Source organism: Mustela putorius, unplaced genomic scaffold (assembly GCF_011764305.1).
Source record: "Mustela putorius furo isolate JIRA1106 unplaced genomic scaffold, ASM1176430v1.1 tig00000174_pilon_pilon_pilon, whole genome shotgun sequence".
In the NCBI taxonomy this organism is placed as follows: domain Eukaryota; kingdom Metazoa; phylum Chordata; class Mammalia; order Carnivora; family Mustelidae; genus Mustela; species Mustela putorius.
This window is the reverse complement of record NW_025421304.1, coordinates 40,057,195-40,074,140: the sequence shown is the minus strand read 5'-3', so window position 1 is coordinate 40,074,140 and position 16,946 is coordinate 40,057,195. Positions and strand designations below refer to the sequence as shown.

The 16,946-nt window shown below is 51.2% G+C and overlaps 1 protein-coding gene across 1 annotated transcript in view; it reads left to right on the top strand.

Annotated features, from left to right (window-relative positions):
* Nucleotides 1-1,629: 1,629 nt before the first annotated feature.
* The window catches only part of MBTPS1 (membrane bound transcription factor peptidase, site 1), a 50,632-nt gene continuing 35,315 nt past the window's right edge, over nt 1,630-16,946 (top strand). Inside the window, exons 1-3 of the mRNA XM_004753905.3 lie at nt 1,630-1,782; nt 13,754-14,243; nt 14,872-15,129. Coding sequence (XP_004753962.1) covers nt 14,081-14,243; nt 14,872-15,129 — 421 coding nt within the window. The 5' untranslated portion in view covers nt 1,630-1,782; nt 13,754-14,080. The remainder of the gene's footprint in view (nt 1,783-13,753; nt 14,244-14,871; nt 15,130-16,946) is intronic.

The following is a 16,946-nucleotide window of genomic DNA, read 5'->3' as shown; positions in this document are numbered from 1 at the left end:
TTCGGAGGAGTCTTTCTGTTTTAATCTCCATTACTCAGAACCTTACCGCATTTTGCAACCAGGGGGTTTGGGCGGTGTCATCAGTCTGGACACCACGTGCCCTCCTCAACCAAGACCAGTCTGCCTGTGTGCCTGTCTCACTACTGGCTCAGCTGTTATTCTTTCAAATAGTACTTAGTTTGAATAAAGGTTTACCTTCCCGTGGAATTTGCAAATTCTTTATTATACCCATAAAGCATGCAGTGATTTCAGAACCGGGAGTGGTGGAAGACGGACAGGATCCTGTGGCTCTCATCCTTTCTTTGATTTCCAAACCTCCGTTGCTCATCTCATCCCCCCTTCAGTTTATAGGGTTCTGGGGGCTGGCAGCAGTGTGCTTTTCCCTGCTTTGGGGCTTCACTATCCCGTGACAAGGGTGTTTGCAGCTCACTAGCCAAGTCAGCCTGTGACACTTGGGTTGTGTATTCAGTGGCACAGTGACTTCAAGGCCTGTTAAGAGAACCGTGGCTTAGACCAATTCACCCCACTTTAGAACACCACAGTTAAGTTTAAGATCAAGTGTATTATTTGGTGGTAGCAGGCACTGCTTAACATCGAGATTTACCATGCCAAAGAGTCCAGAATTCTCCGAAGTTCCCAACATCGGGGCGATCTCAGAATGGGAAGAAGAACTTCATCAGGTGCGGGCGGGTCTAGATGTACCGAACCCGCGTTTCGTTCAACCCTCACGCTGGGAGGTGGGTACTTTCGGGTAGGGCAGGTGAGGTGGAAGAGCCGCGCTGCGCCTTGCCCGAGATGAAAGCCCGTGAGTGACGGGGTGCTAACGCAGTGTGGAAGCCGGTCCGGTTAGAACGACCCAGGAACACCGAGTGCCCCGCGGTGCTGCACGGCCGGCGCCCCTCTGCGCTACCGCGGGGCTGCGGGGGGTTCGGTGTTCCCCGGCCGTGCAGCACATCATCTTCCAACCGCACGACCAAAACCACGCTTCCCGCCCCCCACCCGTGCCCAGCGCCGAGCGCGGCCCCTCCGGCACGTGGGCGGAGGAGGGCCCGCGATCCGTCTGGGGGAGGCCAGCGTTTCCCAGTCGAGCGCACCGAGCCTCGTTTCGTCCACTGGGGTAGCCGCAGGGCATCAGGGTCCCGGCCACGCGCGGACTGGGGCGGAGCAAGCGCAGCTGCGGCGGGGGTTTCGCCTTCCAGTGCGGGTCCCCGGGCCGGAGCCGGCCGCGTCGGGCAAATGGGCCGAGGCCTGCAGAGGGCCGTGCCTGGGGGTGCCGCCCGAGCCCGGCCCCGGGCCCCAGGGACAGGGCGCTGCGCTCGGAGCCCTCGGGAGTTTACGGCAAACGCTGGCGGCTCCGCCAGGACCGTCATCCGTGGGCCCGGGCCGCGCGCGGCCGCTTTCGGACCCCAAACCCACGGCCCACCCCACCTCCCACCAGCGCCGCCCCCGACCTGGACCCAAGGCTCGCCACGCCCCCTTTCCCCCTCCTGCCCCGCCCCGTCCCGGGCCGCAAGTGTCGCGAGACTTTCGTCCGTCGTCCAGCCCCGGGCCCGGCGTCCCCCGGCGTCCGGAGCGCGCACGCAGGCCGGCGCCGGGCACGCAGGGGACGCACGGCGGGCGGGGCTGGCGCTCCCAGCGCTCTCCGCCGTCGGTCTCCCCGCCCCGGCCGCGCAGTCTCGCGAGACTTGGGAGTAAACAGCCCCGAATGGAGACGCGAGGCGTGTTCGCCGCGGAGGCGCCGTTATCCCGGGCCCGCCGGACCCGAGCCTGAGGCGGCCGCAGGTAGGTTCGGTGGCGGCTCGCTGCCCGGAGCGCCGCCCCCCCACCCGCCGGCCTGTGCAGCCGCCCGCGCGCCCGAGGCCCCGAGGCTGGGGGTGTGCGCCGGCGGCGGCCGGGGCCTCCCTGCGTCCCCGGACCCTGCGGGAGCCGCACCGGAGCGCGGGGCGGGGCACGGGACGTTTTCCCGCACCCGAGAGAGCCGGTGCGGGGCCTGTCTGCGGGCTCTCGCGGGGCGCTAGCTCGCTCAGCCTCGCGTCTCCTCCGGGGAGATGGACTGAGCGCAGTGACGCCGCGCGCCCGGCGCACCCGCGGTTCCGGGCCGGCTCCCGCAGGGGCCGCGGTCACGTTTCCAGCGACCGGGTCTGAGCTCCCGGCCCGGCGTGCCGGCTTTCAGCAGTGCGGTGCGGGAAGCTGCTGGGCAAGGGCGGCCCGAGGGGCTCCTGCCTTGCCCTGTGGTGTCTGTGCTCCCCGCGACCGGGATAGCGGATGGGAGATTTTCCACATCGTTTTTATGAAGATGCTTGCCCTTCGTTTTGGGGAGAGCCCCTGGGAATGGCGGCCAGGTTGTCTGTGCACATTACGTTAAATACTTTAGGTTCCGAGCGACGCTTCCAAGTGCAGCAGAGTGGCGTGGGATCGCCGAGCTGAACTCCGTACAATCGGTCTTCCCGGGGCCCTGCATTAGCCTTCGCCGTGCCGTAAGCCGCCCCCCTGCGGGGTCTCCGTTTGCATTTGTCTCGGAGTGAGGAGCTTGCGGAGCTGATTCTTAACAACTTTTTTTTTTTTTTTTTTAATCTGCAGCATACGTTCTGTCTCTATTTTACAATTTAAAAAAATTTCTTTTTATTAACATTTAATGTATTATCAGCCCCAGGGGTACTGTCTGTGAATCGCCAGGTTTACACACTTCACAGCACTCACCATAGCACATACCCTCCCCAGTGTCCATAACCCCACTCTCTCTCTCTCTCTCTATTTTAAGTGGGATCTTTGTTCAGGTCAAATTTACATACCATAAAATTCATCTCTTTTTTTTTTTTTTTTTAAGATTTTATTTATTTATTTGAAAGACAGATATCACAAGTAGGCAGAGAGGCAGGCAGAGAGAGAGAGGGAGAGAGAGGGAAGCAGGCTTCCTGCGGAGCAGGGAGCCCGATGCGGGGCTCGATCCCAGGACCCTGAGATCATGACCCGAGCCGAAGGCAGCAGCCCAAACCACTGAGCCACCCAGGCGCCCCAAATTCACCTCTTTTAAGTGTACTTATTCAGTGACCGCCCTCAAACAGCCCCCCCCCCCCCGCATAAATGCGTAGTTGTGTGGTCCTCCCCACAACGCACTCTTAGAACATTTTCGTCACCCCTGAAAGATCCCGGTGCCCATGTTCAGTCACTACCCATTTCTGACCCTAGCCCCAGGCAGTCACTAATCTGCTCTCTGACTCCCTGGACTTGTCTCTCGACTATTTCACTAAGGTGGGATCATCTGTGGCCTTTGTGTCTGCAAGCGGCCTCAGTCAGTGGGACTCGTGCCCGTTAGGCCTCTGCATTGCACTCCCCGTGCATCTCTCATATTCAAGAGTTGGCTGTATCCGTGAAAAAAGAGAAATTTTCATCTAGTGCTTGCAGAACCTTTGAAACACCTGGGGCCCGGTGGGATCAAGTTAGAGCTCTTCTGGCTAAGTTTTTAGCATTCCCTTCAAACTCACATGTTTGATTCCGTCTTCTATCATTCTCAGGGTAGATAGTTACTGCTCTGTCCCACCTACTGCCTCTTCGGTGTGGCAGCCACAGTTAGGTGTCACAAATGGAATAACAAGGTAGGAGGGCGAACACGCAGGTGAACTGCACCTGGCTTCCACCTGTGTCCCGTGTGGGGTTTTTTTAGGGGGAGATTTGCAATTGCCTCTTTGCACCAGGAGAGAGTTGAGATACTATTTGTATTTCATTGGAAAAATGACAACTCTCCAACCCTTCGTGACCTGAAATCTTAATTAGGGAAGGGAAGCTAGACCTTGCATTTGGGGGTTGGGTGGGGTGCTTGGTATGCTTCAGCATCTTGCCTGAGACAGGCCAAGGAGGTGGTAAGAACAGGTCGATTTTCCCTCCTCTGTGGCCTAATCAGTTTTGACGTGCTGCAGAGATCTGGATTACCTGGAGTTACTAATCCTGACGGTGTCTTTGCTTTAGGAAATGAGTTTCTAGTAAAGTGAGAGTACTGGCTTTGGAGGTGCCTGCCTCCTGCAGCTCGCTAGTACTGGGTGACTGAAGGATCCGGAGAATAAGGAGATGGGCACAGCACTTGTGGAAGAAGGAAGGACAGTGTAGACAAGCACCTCTTCACCCTGGCATTGTTGACTCTTTGGGCCGAATTGCTTGTTTTGTCCCCTTACAAAAGCCAGTAGACAGAATGTGCCAGAAGGAGTGGTTCGGTCAGCCTGAAGAACACACCTTTATTTCAAGATAGTGCTGTCTGGCATCGTTTGAATGTTAGCCGGTTAAACAATGGTAGTACAGCAAGGACGCAATTAGTTATGAAAGCGGTACTTGTACAGCCAAAGTTGAACTGAACTGAATGCTACTCTTTCGTGGCCCAAACACGATTCCGTTTTCTCTGGCGCTATTTCAGTAAAGGTTCATTAGAAAAAGCGGTGTGTCTGTGTACCTAGATGACTGTCAGGTGATATCAGTGATTTTCTCTGCCCTGAATTGTGTTCTTATTTGCAAAGAAATGATTTCAGATATACTTTAGCCATACCCAGAATTATAATCTGAGTGATACTCTCTTATAATGCAAAGTCGAGGCACCTGAGCCGCACGGAGTGTTAGCTGCCAGACCAGCGGTTTGCCCAGGTCACGAACACATTTCCTCTCCTTGGTCTCGTTTTTGCTCATAGCTCCTTAAACCTTCTTCCTGGCATGTATTGTTCAAACTGTTTATTTTCCATTTAGTATTTGATGTCAAATATGTTTTGGATTACACCTGCCTTAGAGGAATACTTACTAACAGAAAATCCATAATTGTGCAAATACCATCTTACAGGGCATACCTTTGTTTGGAAAGATCACCAGGTCACCTACGTAAAGAATTTATAGGAATTAAATCTAGTAAACCGTGGATCCAGTAACAGCTCTAAGCAGGCCATCTGAGTAGGTGATACGGCCCATGATAAGCCTGTTCAGAATGAATGAGCAAAAAGCTTGGCCTGGAGCTCTAAGGTAGACACAGACAGATTTTTTAACACAATTCCTAGGAAATGGATCCCTTTTAAGCTCTGTGTGTACAGATAAAACCAAGTCTTTGGGGTGCCTGGCTGGCTCAGTTAGTGGAGGGTGTGACTCACTCTCAGGGTTGTGAATTTGAGCCCCATGTTAGGCATCTTAGAGATTACTTAAAGATAAACAATTTATTAAAAAAAAAAAAAAACCAACCCTAGCCTTTATTTTGACTTAACCAGAAAATTTGTTTTTCTATAAAATTTATTTTAAAAGGTTTAGTAAAGTACCTAAGTAGTTATTTTACCTAATTATGGAAGTGTAACAGGCTCTTTGTAAAATTGTAAATACTAGAACTAAGACCCTAACTCCCTGTACTGCTGGCATGGAGACGGAGGACCATGTTATCTTGTGGCAGAGATCTTCTCCTGTTCCTTTTCTCCTGTGCATATAGATACATTATCTAAAAATAGAAATTTGGGTCATTGTGCGCTGTTTTACTTAATCTTGCATTATCCTTTCCCCGTATTCTTTGGGAAGTATATTCGAGACCTGTGGCTGTGCTAACAAATTTCTACAAACTTTGTGGTTTAAAACAACACCAGTTTATTATCTTACGGTTCTGGAGGTCGGTTGTCCAAAATCAGTGTCGCTGGGCTGATGTTAGGGTGTCGGGAGGGCTTCAGTCCTTCTGGAGGCTCCAGGAGAGATTGTTTCCTTCCCTTTTTGGGTTTCTAGGGGCACCTGCGGTCCTTGGCTCCTGGCCTCTTCTTCTTACTATCTCAGCCTCTGGGCTTCCATCATCTCTTCTGCTTTCGGTGGAGAAGTAGCTTAGTGGGCCTGCGTCTTGTAAAGACTCTTGCAATTACGTTGGTCCCGCTTGGATAATCCAGAATACACTTCCTGTTTTAAGATCCTTAGTTTAATCAAACGTGCAGAATCTCTTTGGCCGTATAAAGTAACATTTACGGGTTCTGGGGATGAGGATGTGGATAGCTTTGGGGACTGTTATGCAGCCTTCCAGAGGAATGTCTTTTGCTGTAGCTGCACAGCATTTCGGAGTCCCGGTTAATTTAATCAGTTAGCTGGTCTCCTGTTGCACATTTGGATACTCTGTAGCTTTTCCTGGTTGTAATCTTTGGGTGTAAATCATTGTATGCTTTCAGATTCACACTTCTGTGGAATGAATTTCTAGGGGAGATTTTATTTTGTTTTATTCTTTAAAAAAAATTTTTTTTAAAAGATTTTATTTATTTATTTGACAGAGATCACAAGCAGGTGGAGAGGCAGGCGGAGAGAAAGGGGGAAGCAGGCTCCCCCTGCTGAGCAGAGAGCCCGACACGGGGCTCGATCCCAGGTCCCTGAGATCATGACCTGAGCGGAAGGCAGAGGCCCTACCCACTGAGCCACCCGGGTGCCCCTTTTTTAAAAAGATTTTAAAGAGAGAGTATGTGCATGCGTGCGCTTTTGAGCTGAGCGGAGGGGCAGAGGGAGACGGAAGGAGTATCAAGCAGACTCGGCCTGAATACAGAGCCCCACACAGAGCTTGGTCCTGTGACCCTGAGATCTGGACCAGTGTTGAAACCAAGAGTTGGACACTTACCAAGTGTGCCACCAGAGCGCCTTTCCAGGGGAGGTTTTAGAAAAGCAGGGTAACCTGCCTTCTAAGAGGGTGGCCTCCATGCCAGACTAGTCGAGTTCCAGCCTGGCTTTCCCACTCACTGCCACTTGGCTCTAGGCACGGTGCTGAGCCACTGTGGGCACCTCCGTGTTCTCATCTGGAAGCGGGGGGTTAGTTACAGGTTGTGAAGGTTGCTTAAGATCGTGCCTGCTGCAGAATAAATGCTCTTTGTGTTAAGTTTTTATCGTTATTTCTGGATTTATTAGGAAAGGGTTTTCCATTTTTAAGACTTTTAATACATATTGGTAAATGTTCTAAAAGGTAGCAGTTTTTTTTTACGTTCACTCACAACATATGAGAGTCCTCCTTTTATTGGCTTGACTTCTTAAACATGATTTGTGTTTTATCCTGGTGTCTCAGTTTATGTCTCTGACAATGTTACTTGATTTTTATAAACAAACAAAACAGATAGTGACTGATAAGTTCAGGGAACTGTTGGTTACCAGAGCGGGGAGGGGTTGCGGGGCAGGAGAAATAGGTGAAGGGGAGTGGGAGGTACGGACCTGCGGTTATGAACAAGTCGGATGTCAGGCACAGCTGCGCTGCAGTAACTCCGTGTGTGATAGGTGCTAGCCAGACTTCGGGGGATCACTTCCAGTGTGTGAGAATATCAGAACACCAGCTGATGAGCCCTGAAAAGTACTAGGATAGTCTGTGTCATTGACACTTCAGTTTTCAAGAAGTTTCTTGATCTAATGTAAATAGTGGGAACACTGCAGTCAGTTTTAACAAATTTACTTTGCCATGAAACTTTTCAGGCATCCTTTCAATTCGTTAGAAGGGGAATGAGTTTGAGTTTCCCTTTGACTAGCTCAGTCACATCTGTTGGGCTGTTAGGATGTCATTCTGTGTGACGGTTGACATGCGTGAGTCTGTCTGACATGGTGTGTAGTCTGGTCGTGCACAGTGGGCAGCTCAGACGGAGTACCAGAAGAGAGCCTCAATTGCCCTCTCCACCTTTTTAAAATTTAATACTGCCATCTTTCTCATTCATTCCTATCAGCTGAGACTAAATATAAGACTTCTTTTTCTCTTTCTTCTTCTTCTTTTTTTTTTTTTTTTCTTCATATTTTGGAAACAATTTCAATCTACCAGAAAGGTTCCAGGAACAGCACCGAGCCTTTTCCCCCTCTGAACCATTTGTGAAAGCAAGTTGCAGACCTGATACCAATTATCCCCAGATACTTCACAGGGCATTTCCTGCACGCACAGTCCTTACGCAATCAAAGCGCAGCCTTCAGGTGCAGGAAATGAGTCCCAATACCCCCCCCCCCCGCCCCCGCCGTGTCGTCCCAGGCGGGCTCCTGTCCAGGTTTGCCAGCTGTTCTGGCAGTGCCTTCACGGCCGAGGGACCTAGTTGAGAACCTCAGGTTCAGTTACCGGTCGAGTCTCCTGAGTCTCCTTCTGTCTGCAGCTGTGTCTTAGCATTCCTTGGCTTGCCTCACCTTCCTTGGTAATTTTGAGAATTCCAGGCGTTGGCTTTGAAGACTGTCCCTTGTTGGCTTCTGCTCTTTCCTCCTGATGTGACTCAGGTTGTGTGTCTTTGGCAGGACCCGCCAGGCGGTGCTGGCCTCTTGAGTCACCTGCTCCATGTACCTGGGTCCGTTTGTGCCCTGGCTGGCCAAGTTGGTGAAGCTTCTCTGTTGTAGGAGAAGCAGCTTGTCCCTTTGGAAATCAGGATGTTGTTGGGAGGCATGCTGGGACTCTTCTTCAGGCTTCCAGCTTGCTTATGAATGTTACTGTGGACGCTTGTTTTGTATTTTCTGCAGTGGCTTAACATCTGTTACTTTCATTGTTTATTTTGATGCTCCGGCTGCCCCTCTCTGGCCTCTCTGGTCCTCAGACACACTCCCGTCACTCTCGGAGCGCTTCCTCACTCTGTGGCCCACGATGTTCCAGACTCCGCTGGCCACTCGCCTGGAACCAGGAGCCTGGTTTCTTGCAATGGAGAATGACATTTAGAAAACCAGTTCTGGGGGGCCTGGGTGGTGCCATCAGCGTCTGACTCTTGGTTTTGGCCCAGGTCTGACCTTGGGGTCACAGGATGGAGCACCAACGTGGGGATCCGTGGTCAGCACAGTGTCTACTTGAGTTACTCTCCTTTCCGTCTGTCTCCTCGTGCGAGCGTGTTCTCTCTCCCTCTCTCAAATTAATGAATCTTAAAAAAAGAGAAAAAGAAAAGGAAACCAGTTCTGGGTACTACTGGATGGGCTCCCTCCTGTTGGGCTGCCACTTCTCCCGTGCCCTTGCAGTAGACAGAGCTAGGAAATGCGCGCACACATGCACACACACACACTCTCCCATATGTTCATTTCTACATCTGTCTGACTGTGTAATGAGAACCCAGAGTTCACACTGGTGCTTCAGCTTCAGTCTGATCCTGCGTGGGTCTTTCAGGTGTTTTCCCGTATTCGTACCTATGCCTTTCTTCTCTGCCAATAGAAAGCTGCTTCCCATTATCTGTAAATATTTATTTGATGAGTTTCCTGCTTTCACGGCTATCACCCCAGTCAGGATCTGACCCCCTTTCCTGGTGCCTCTGCCCCGCACGCCTTCCTTGTCTCTCAAGACGCCATCCCCCTGCCCCAGCCACCAGGCCGCCATGGCTCTCCGTCAGCATCTCACCTTCTTGCCGTCGGCTGGATTATGCAGAAAGGGAGGAAGAAAAGGAAGGACAGAACTCTTGTTAAAAAGTATGTCTTTTCCTGCGTATGTATGTCTGCGCCTCTTTTTATATGCCGCGTAGCCGCTGCCATGCTCGTGGCTAGACGGTGAGGCCAGCTCGGGGTGGTGCTCCGAAGGTTTGTGTCGCGTCGTGAGAGCCGGTGGGATGACTGCTTGTTGGCACAGGCGAGGCCATGTTTCAGTTGCGGGAGCTGTGTCCTACAGGGAAGCCCCTGTAGGACAGTGTGGGGACAGGCTGTCTTCAGAACAGGCCAGCAGTGCGGCGGCCGGCCCTGCGACCTCGGTGCTGGTGGCGTTGTTTGCCAGCCTCTGTGCCCCTGGTAACGGTTTTGTTTTCTTAAAAGCAAATTTATATTTCGAAGTCCTCTTATTCTGGGATTGGGAAACCACAGAAACTTCAGTATCTGTTGTCAGAATTTTTTTTTTTTTTCAGAATTTTTATTTATTTGACAGAGAGGTCACAAGCAGGCAGAGAGGCCAGCAGAGAGAGAGGAGGAAGCAGGCTCCCCACCGAGCAGAGAGCCCAACATGGGGCTCGATCCCAGGACTGTGGGATCACGACCTGAGCTGAAGGCAGAGACCCTCTGAGCCACCCAGGTGCCCCTGTTGTCAGAATTTTTTAGGAGCCATGGGTCTTCGACAAGAATGTCTTCTTAGAACCTAGATTTTATTCACCTTGAAAGACTGTAAACAGGTCAGCCGTATCCAAACCGAAGAGAGGTGTGTCCTTGTCTCAGTGTTTCCAGCTTAGCCCCTTGGCACTTTTCCGCCTGGGGGCTGCTGGTGGCTTTGGAGTTAGGGGCGGGTACATGGTCAGAGCTCAGCACCTGCCAGTCTTCCCCAGACCAGCTTTGCCTGCACCTTCTCCATCTCCATCAGGGGCGGACGCCCGCCTGTGTTAGGACGGAAGGCCTTGGTGTCGTCCTTGGCTCCTCGGGTGTGCCCCCCAGTCTGGCTGTCCGCAGATTGTCTCACTGCGGTCACCTCCGTCACGTGCCCCCCTTCATTGCTCCTTCTGCCCCGGCCTGAGCCGGCGGCGTCATGGGAGCCGTCCAGTCCGTCTCCTGTGTCTGCCTGTGCCCCCCTCCTTACAGAAGCCAGAGTGAACCAGTTCACGGGCAGACCAGCTGGGGTGGCTTCTCTGCCCAGATCCTGCTTTCTCTCCCACTCGGAGTGAAAGCTGAGGTCCTTTCTCTGACCTGCAGGGCCCTCCCCGGTTTGTCTCCCCACCAGTCCCATCTCCCGTTTTGTCTGATTTCCGCCTCCTCTCCCTGCTCCAGCCGCACCGGCCCCTTCACTTTCCTTACACAGAGCGCATGTTCCTTGCCTTGGGCCCTTGGATTCGCCATGCCCAGTGCCGCCAGTACTCTGCCCAGCTGGCCTGGCCAGCTTCCTGCTTCCGCTGGGTCCTTCCTCAGAGGCCCCCTCCCAGGCTGGCACACACACACACACACTGGGTCAGCGCCGTGAGCTCGGAGGCTTGGGTTGGGTTTTGTTGGCTGCTGTGTCCCTGCCGCCTGCTCAGTGGCTCTGTGACTCGCACCTTAAAGGAGCTGGGCGGGTGAGCGGAGCTCCTCAGCAGCCCCGGCCGGCTCTGCGCACCCCACTCTCGGTGCTTCCTGCCGGTTCTGCTCAGAGGTCACACCTGCTTGCCCTGCCTGCTTCCCACCGTCTTTACATCCCCAGACTGGCACACCGTGGTCTCCCTCCGCGTGCGATGACTTGCTGATCCTTTGCACATCCTGTGTTTTTCTGGTCTGTGATGTAGCTTCGTTCAGGCTGCTCCCCTTCTTCCTCCTCATTTCCATGCTTGTGGCTCTGCTGGCTCAGGTTCTGCGAGGGTGCCCCCCGGCTCGTCCGCAGGAGCTCGCGTTTCACCCAGAGGAGCTCTTGGTGCAGCATCCTGGCCCTGCGCGGGCCTCCTCTCCAGTGTCTTCCTGCTCTGTTCAGCTGTTTGTGCTCATTGTCAGCCGCTTTGCTGGATCCCACCTTGATCTTGGTAATAAGCACGATATACGATTGTAGAATTTTTTTTTTTAAAGATTTTATGTATTTATTTGACACAGAGAGATCACAAGTAGGCAGAGAGGCAGGCAGAGAGAGAGGAGGAAGCAGGCTCCCTGCCGAGCAAGGAGCCCGATGTGGGGCTCGATCCCAGGACCCTGAGGTCATGACCTGAGCTGAAGGCAGCGGCTTAACTGCCTGAGCCACCCAGGCGCCCCACGATTATAGAATTTAATCGCATAGATTAATGTAGAACATCTTAGGGATATTGCGGTGTCCTATTTTCAAAAACCTAGAAAGTTTTCTTTATGGGAGAGAGCTGATTATCTTAGGGATTTTTAAAGTTTAAAAACCCTCAGACCTTTTCTTCCTGTTCCTCTGTCTTGTGAAGTTGGTCTCCTGGCCCAGTTGTAGAATGCCAGCCTTCGCTTCCACACGGGCTGCGCTGTGTAGTAGCTGTCCGGACCCTTGTGTGAATTAAGAGTAGGTTTAGTGACAGTAGATGTGACACAATTAGATAAGATGGGCTTACTAGTTTCATTCACTAATACTTGTTACATGTAGCCCAAATATGTCATAGATTCTTCAGCTCGAGGCAGGAGAGAGAAAGAGATTTATTTTTCTAAAAACTTCCCTTCATTGAGAGACCTGTTTAAGTCGTTTGCACTGTAAGTTCATGTAACATGACATGAGAAGTCTTCTCACTGGTGCTGAGCTCTGTCTTCTGTGACCACTCGTCCTGTAACGGACGCATGTCCCTCCTGTGACTCTGTGCCATGATGGGCCATTGCTGCAGATACCAGGTATAAGCCGAAAAAATTGGGGTTCGCTCCCAAGCGTATCGCCACGCAGTATGTTGGAAGTGGCTTTTTTGGCGCCCCCTGTTGCCTTTCTTTACGCTTTCTGTTCTGATCTCTGGTGTTAATTACTTTGTTCTTGTGGTTTGGCATTTTTATTGTTGTTCTTCTTGTTGATACGGAAATAACTTTTAGAATTTCATTTCTGTCTGATGAGCTTCATTCAACCTGCCTTAGTCTCTAGTGCCGGAGAAGGCCCGCTTTCAGGGTCGTGCGGGCCTCCAGCGGTGAAGTCCTAGAGAGTAACCCTACAGGCTGTTTTAGAAACTCTAACTATGAGTGTTTTCCTGTGAATAGATGCACGTATGAATAATTCCATAAGCCACAAAGTCCTCGTTACTCCAAAGTACCAGTTGCTGCCAGAAGGAAGGGTTTTTAATTCTGTACCTCTGTTTAAAGAGGGCTGACTGACTCTTGGTCCTGAGTGTTTTCTTTTTAGAAACAGGTTAGCAGTATAAGGCCTGTCCTGTTCAATTGATTGTGTTCCCCTCGCTGGATGATTTATGTTTCTGGTAGGATCAGTGCAACAGATCTTTCTGGACGTGCTACAGCTGGCATCATTTTCTTTCCTTTTTTTGCCATTGTGAAGAATGATCATTTTTCTGCCATTCAGATATTTGAAAGGTATCTGTGCCCGTATGTAATTTAACACTCAGATAACACTTTCTTTGGCAGCAGTGTACCTCACAGACATTTTCTCTTGTATTACTTCCGGGAAAGAGGGAATCTGGTTTTACAACCTATTTAGCAGGTTAGATCCCTTTAAGGTGAGGCTTCATGTAAAATACACTGGATGACCGCGTGAATCCTTCTATGCCCTCTTCATAAAATTGGCAGGAAATATTTCAAAATCTGAAAGGTAGTCGTTCGAATAATTTTAAAACATAGTTTCTCTAAAAGAAAGTGGTAAGGATTTGACTTGGATGCAAATTAGTTTGTCCTTAGGAATTATTTTATGGTAGAAGGTGAGGATGTATCTACCAAGCTCTTGCCGGAAGACTTGGCAAAACGTATGGGGAATTAAACTGCTGTTCCTGCGCGCCTGGGTGGCTCAGCCGGTTCAGCGTCCGACTCTCTCAGCTCAGGTCTTGATCTCAAGGTCGTGAGTTCAAGCCCCACGTTGGGCTCCACGCTCCGTGTGGAGCCTACTTACAGAATGAATAAACTGCTGTGGAGGAAGAGCCCTGGAGCCGGAGGGTTGCACAGGGTGAGACCGGAGAGTGAGGTGGGGACAGCGCGGAGGACGATGTGTGGGACTGAGCCCCCTCCCCGGCTGCTAGGGGCTCAGTGTTCCTGGCGTTGTTTGTTATGCTCAGTTTGCTCGTTTTCCTCGTTTGTTTTAACCTTTCTGAGTTTTGAAGCTGCCTTAAAACCTTTTTCCCTTAGAGAAGTGAGGAGTGACTAAAGAAATGATAAGGTGTTCGGCGCCTGAGCCCTCTGTCTGCTTGCTGCGGTCTCCGCGGCGCTCTGGCCTGGGTGCGTGTGGGTCCGACTCCCGCGCGCTGGCTCTGTTCCATTCCGTTCCATTCCGTAGGCCGCCCAGAGCTGCCGCAGTGACCGCTCGCCCGCCGGACCGTGCTTCTGTGCTGCAGATGGAGGGGAGGACTCAGTCGTCTGGGCCAGAGTGAGGGGAGCCTGAGGCCCAAGATGGAGAAGAAACGGAGAAAGAAATGAAAGCCTCTTTCCAGGCCAAACCACAAAAGGCCATGAAATTTAACTTCTTTTTATGTTGGACAAGACTGTAAAATGGCTGATCAATAATGTTTCAGCATTTTGTCGAAACAAAAATTAACTTATAATCAAGGAAGAAAAAAGTGTGATTTGAATTTATGTGATTTTATGACCATATTCACTTTTGACCATGAAGCTTGTGAACATCTGGCTGCTTCTGCTCGTGGTTTTGCTTTGTGGGAGGAAACATCTGGGGGACAGGTTGGAGAAGAAGTCTTTTGAAAAGGCCCCGTGCCCTGGCTGTTCCCATCTGACGTTGAAGGTGGAATTCTCCTCAACGGTTGTGGAATATGGTAATGATACTATTTTAGCCCCCTCCCCATTAAAAAAAAAAACAAAAAACAAAAAACTTAACTCTAAATAATTAGCTTTTGCCAAAAAAGTCATTTCCCTCTTTTCTACGATTTCACATGAGGTGAGTGCGCAGTGCTTAGATGTTCTCTCTGCTGAAGTTGGCTTTCCCGGGATGCATTGGCAGTGGGAATCTCTTCCCTAAAACCTGATTCTGCGGAATAGGTGCCATTGTCGCCGCTGCGGGTGGGGAGTTGAGAGATGCCAAATGCTCAGGAAAGTCGAACCGAGCCTTCCTTCCGAATCCCTTTCTCCTGTTTGAAAAAGTTACACGCATTTTTTTGCCATATATTCAGAATTCCCTTGAGTTTTGCTTTTTGAAAAACAGCACAGGGATCTGATTTTAAGGGGTGAATTCTGTGATCGGGGGCTCATACAGATCACTTGACCTTAGAGCCCTGAGGACTGCTGTGTAGGGCATTTAGATCAGTCTTGGTTTACTGCTCCTCCTACTGTCAGTTTTAGGATCTGTAGGTTTTCTTTTGCCAGGGAGCTCTGAGAGGAGGTGCACTCTTATGTTACAATACAGGGACATAAATTCTTATTTTTATTTGTGGTCATTGATTTCAGAATACATCGTGGCTTTCAATGGATACTTTACAGCCAAAGCTAGAAATTCTTTTATTTCAAGTGCCCTGAAGAGCAGTGAAATAGACAACTGGAGAATCATTCCTCGAAACAACCCATCCAGTGACTACCCTAGTGATTTTGAGGTGATTCAGATCAAAGAGAAACAGAAAGCGGGGCTGCTGACCCTCGAAGACCATCCCAACATCAAACGGGTGACGCCCCAGCGGAAAGTCTTCCGTTCGCTCAAGTACGCAGAGTGTGAGTACCGTGGGCTCGGGCTCCGCTGCGGCCCGTGCTCGGCTGTGGCGCGGGGACAGAGTGCGCGTGTTCCTGCGGGCCGGCCAGCAGCGGTCCGGGGAGGCCCCGAGTCCCTTCATCCAGTTTCGTCCGTGGTGAACATTTTCTTGCCAGGCATCTGAAAAACTAGAAACTGATGTCCTGCTGTTCGGTGGGGAAAAAATCTGCAGGTTTGCAGGAGGTGATGCTCGTGTTTGCCAGTGCTCAGCTGAGCCTGGAGTCCCCTGCGCCCCTCACATCCCAAAGTGAAAGGCGGGTCTTCGGGTATCCCTCTTGGTTGCGCTGTGCTTGTCAGTGTGTGTTTTTATTTTTAAGGCGTCTCAGAAAACAACCTTTCCGTGGGTTTCATTTTGTTTTTCTGAGAGCTTCTGACCACGCACGGTGGCGTGGCCTGTTTCAGTCGCAGGCTGGCAGGGGTGAGGCAGGCTGGCAGGGGTGAGGCAGGCTGGCAGGGGTGAGGCAGGCTGGCAGGGGTGAGGCAGGCTGGCAGGGGTGAGGACGGAGGGAACTTGATGCTCCTCCTTTCAGCCCCAGGGCGCATTCGGTCCTGCTTCTATACAGCTTGGGCTCGGCGGGGTAGAGCTGACCCTTAAGTAATAAATTATAGGTTTATTACTGAACGTTTTCTGAAGCATACTTACTACCAAAAAAGGGGCTTCTTCCCATTTGTGATAAAGTAGGGTAACAGATTGCCAGCTCTGTTATCATTTACTGTCATTTATTTCCCTGGAGGAAAGAGAAGGAAAGTTCTCTTTCTCCATTTTTCTGTCAGGTAGTAGGCATGAGAGCCTGAGGTTCAGGAAGGGACAGGGGGAAGCCGTGTGAATTTGCATAGTGGGACACGCCGGCTCTCGGGCGCACCAGAGGTCAGCTGTCCGGCTTCCTCAGCTCTCTGTGCCAGGCCAGATGTTCTGTGATGCTTTTTCTCTTTGAAAAGCAGTAGCCTCAGAGCAATCCAGGAAGTAAAAGCAAACCAGACCTTGTCCACTTAGTCAGATAAGTGGCTTACATGAGCTTTTCTGATTTACTTTTTTACCATAAAGAGCCCCAGGACATTGTAAGAAGCATGGAAATGCCTGACTTTAGCAGAGCAGTCCTGACCTCTCAGGGCCGGGTTCCTTTCTCTGCTTCTCCGCCAGGGTTGTCAGACACAGAGCTTGACGCCCCCTGAGGCCATGCTGCGCTGCTGGCAGTCCCAATCGGCCTTGTGGCCATCTGCTGCCTTGCGTGGTGAGCCGCTTTCCTGTGGGCTCCAGCTTTTCCCGTCCAAAAATTGGAGATAATGCTACCTACCTCCAAGAGTTCTCACGAAGATGAAATAAAATAGTGCAAGTGTGAGAGCTTAGCAGAGTTTTTAGGATGTAAATAGACGTTAAATACTGCTTGTTTCTCTGGCTGTGTTGTGAGCAGGCTCTGCTTTATTTTAGCTGGAGCCTGTCCCACCCTGGCTCCCGTCCCTGGCCCTCTCCATGGGCTGGAAGATAGAGCCAACCTGTTTGCCGCAAGACAGTGTTTAAAGATATTTCCAAGATATCTGTGGTGTCCTTGATGGATTCTCCTCTCCAGATCCTTCAGCTTGTCCCTCACCTGACACGGGTTCAAGCCCTCTTACCATTTTAACTGCTTTCCTTCCAGTACTCTCCAAGCTCTCTGAATTGCTCTTACAGAGCCAAGTTCATTACTCAGGCCTCAGGCAGACAGAGCAGACCCTCACAACACCTGTCTTCTGTCAACACCTCCAGTATTGTCCCCCACTGTTGATTTTTTTTTTTTTTTTT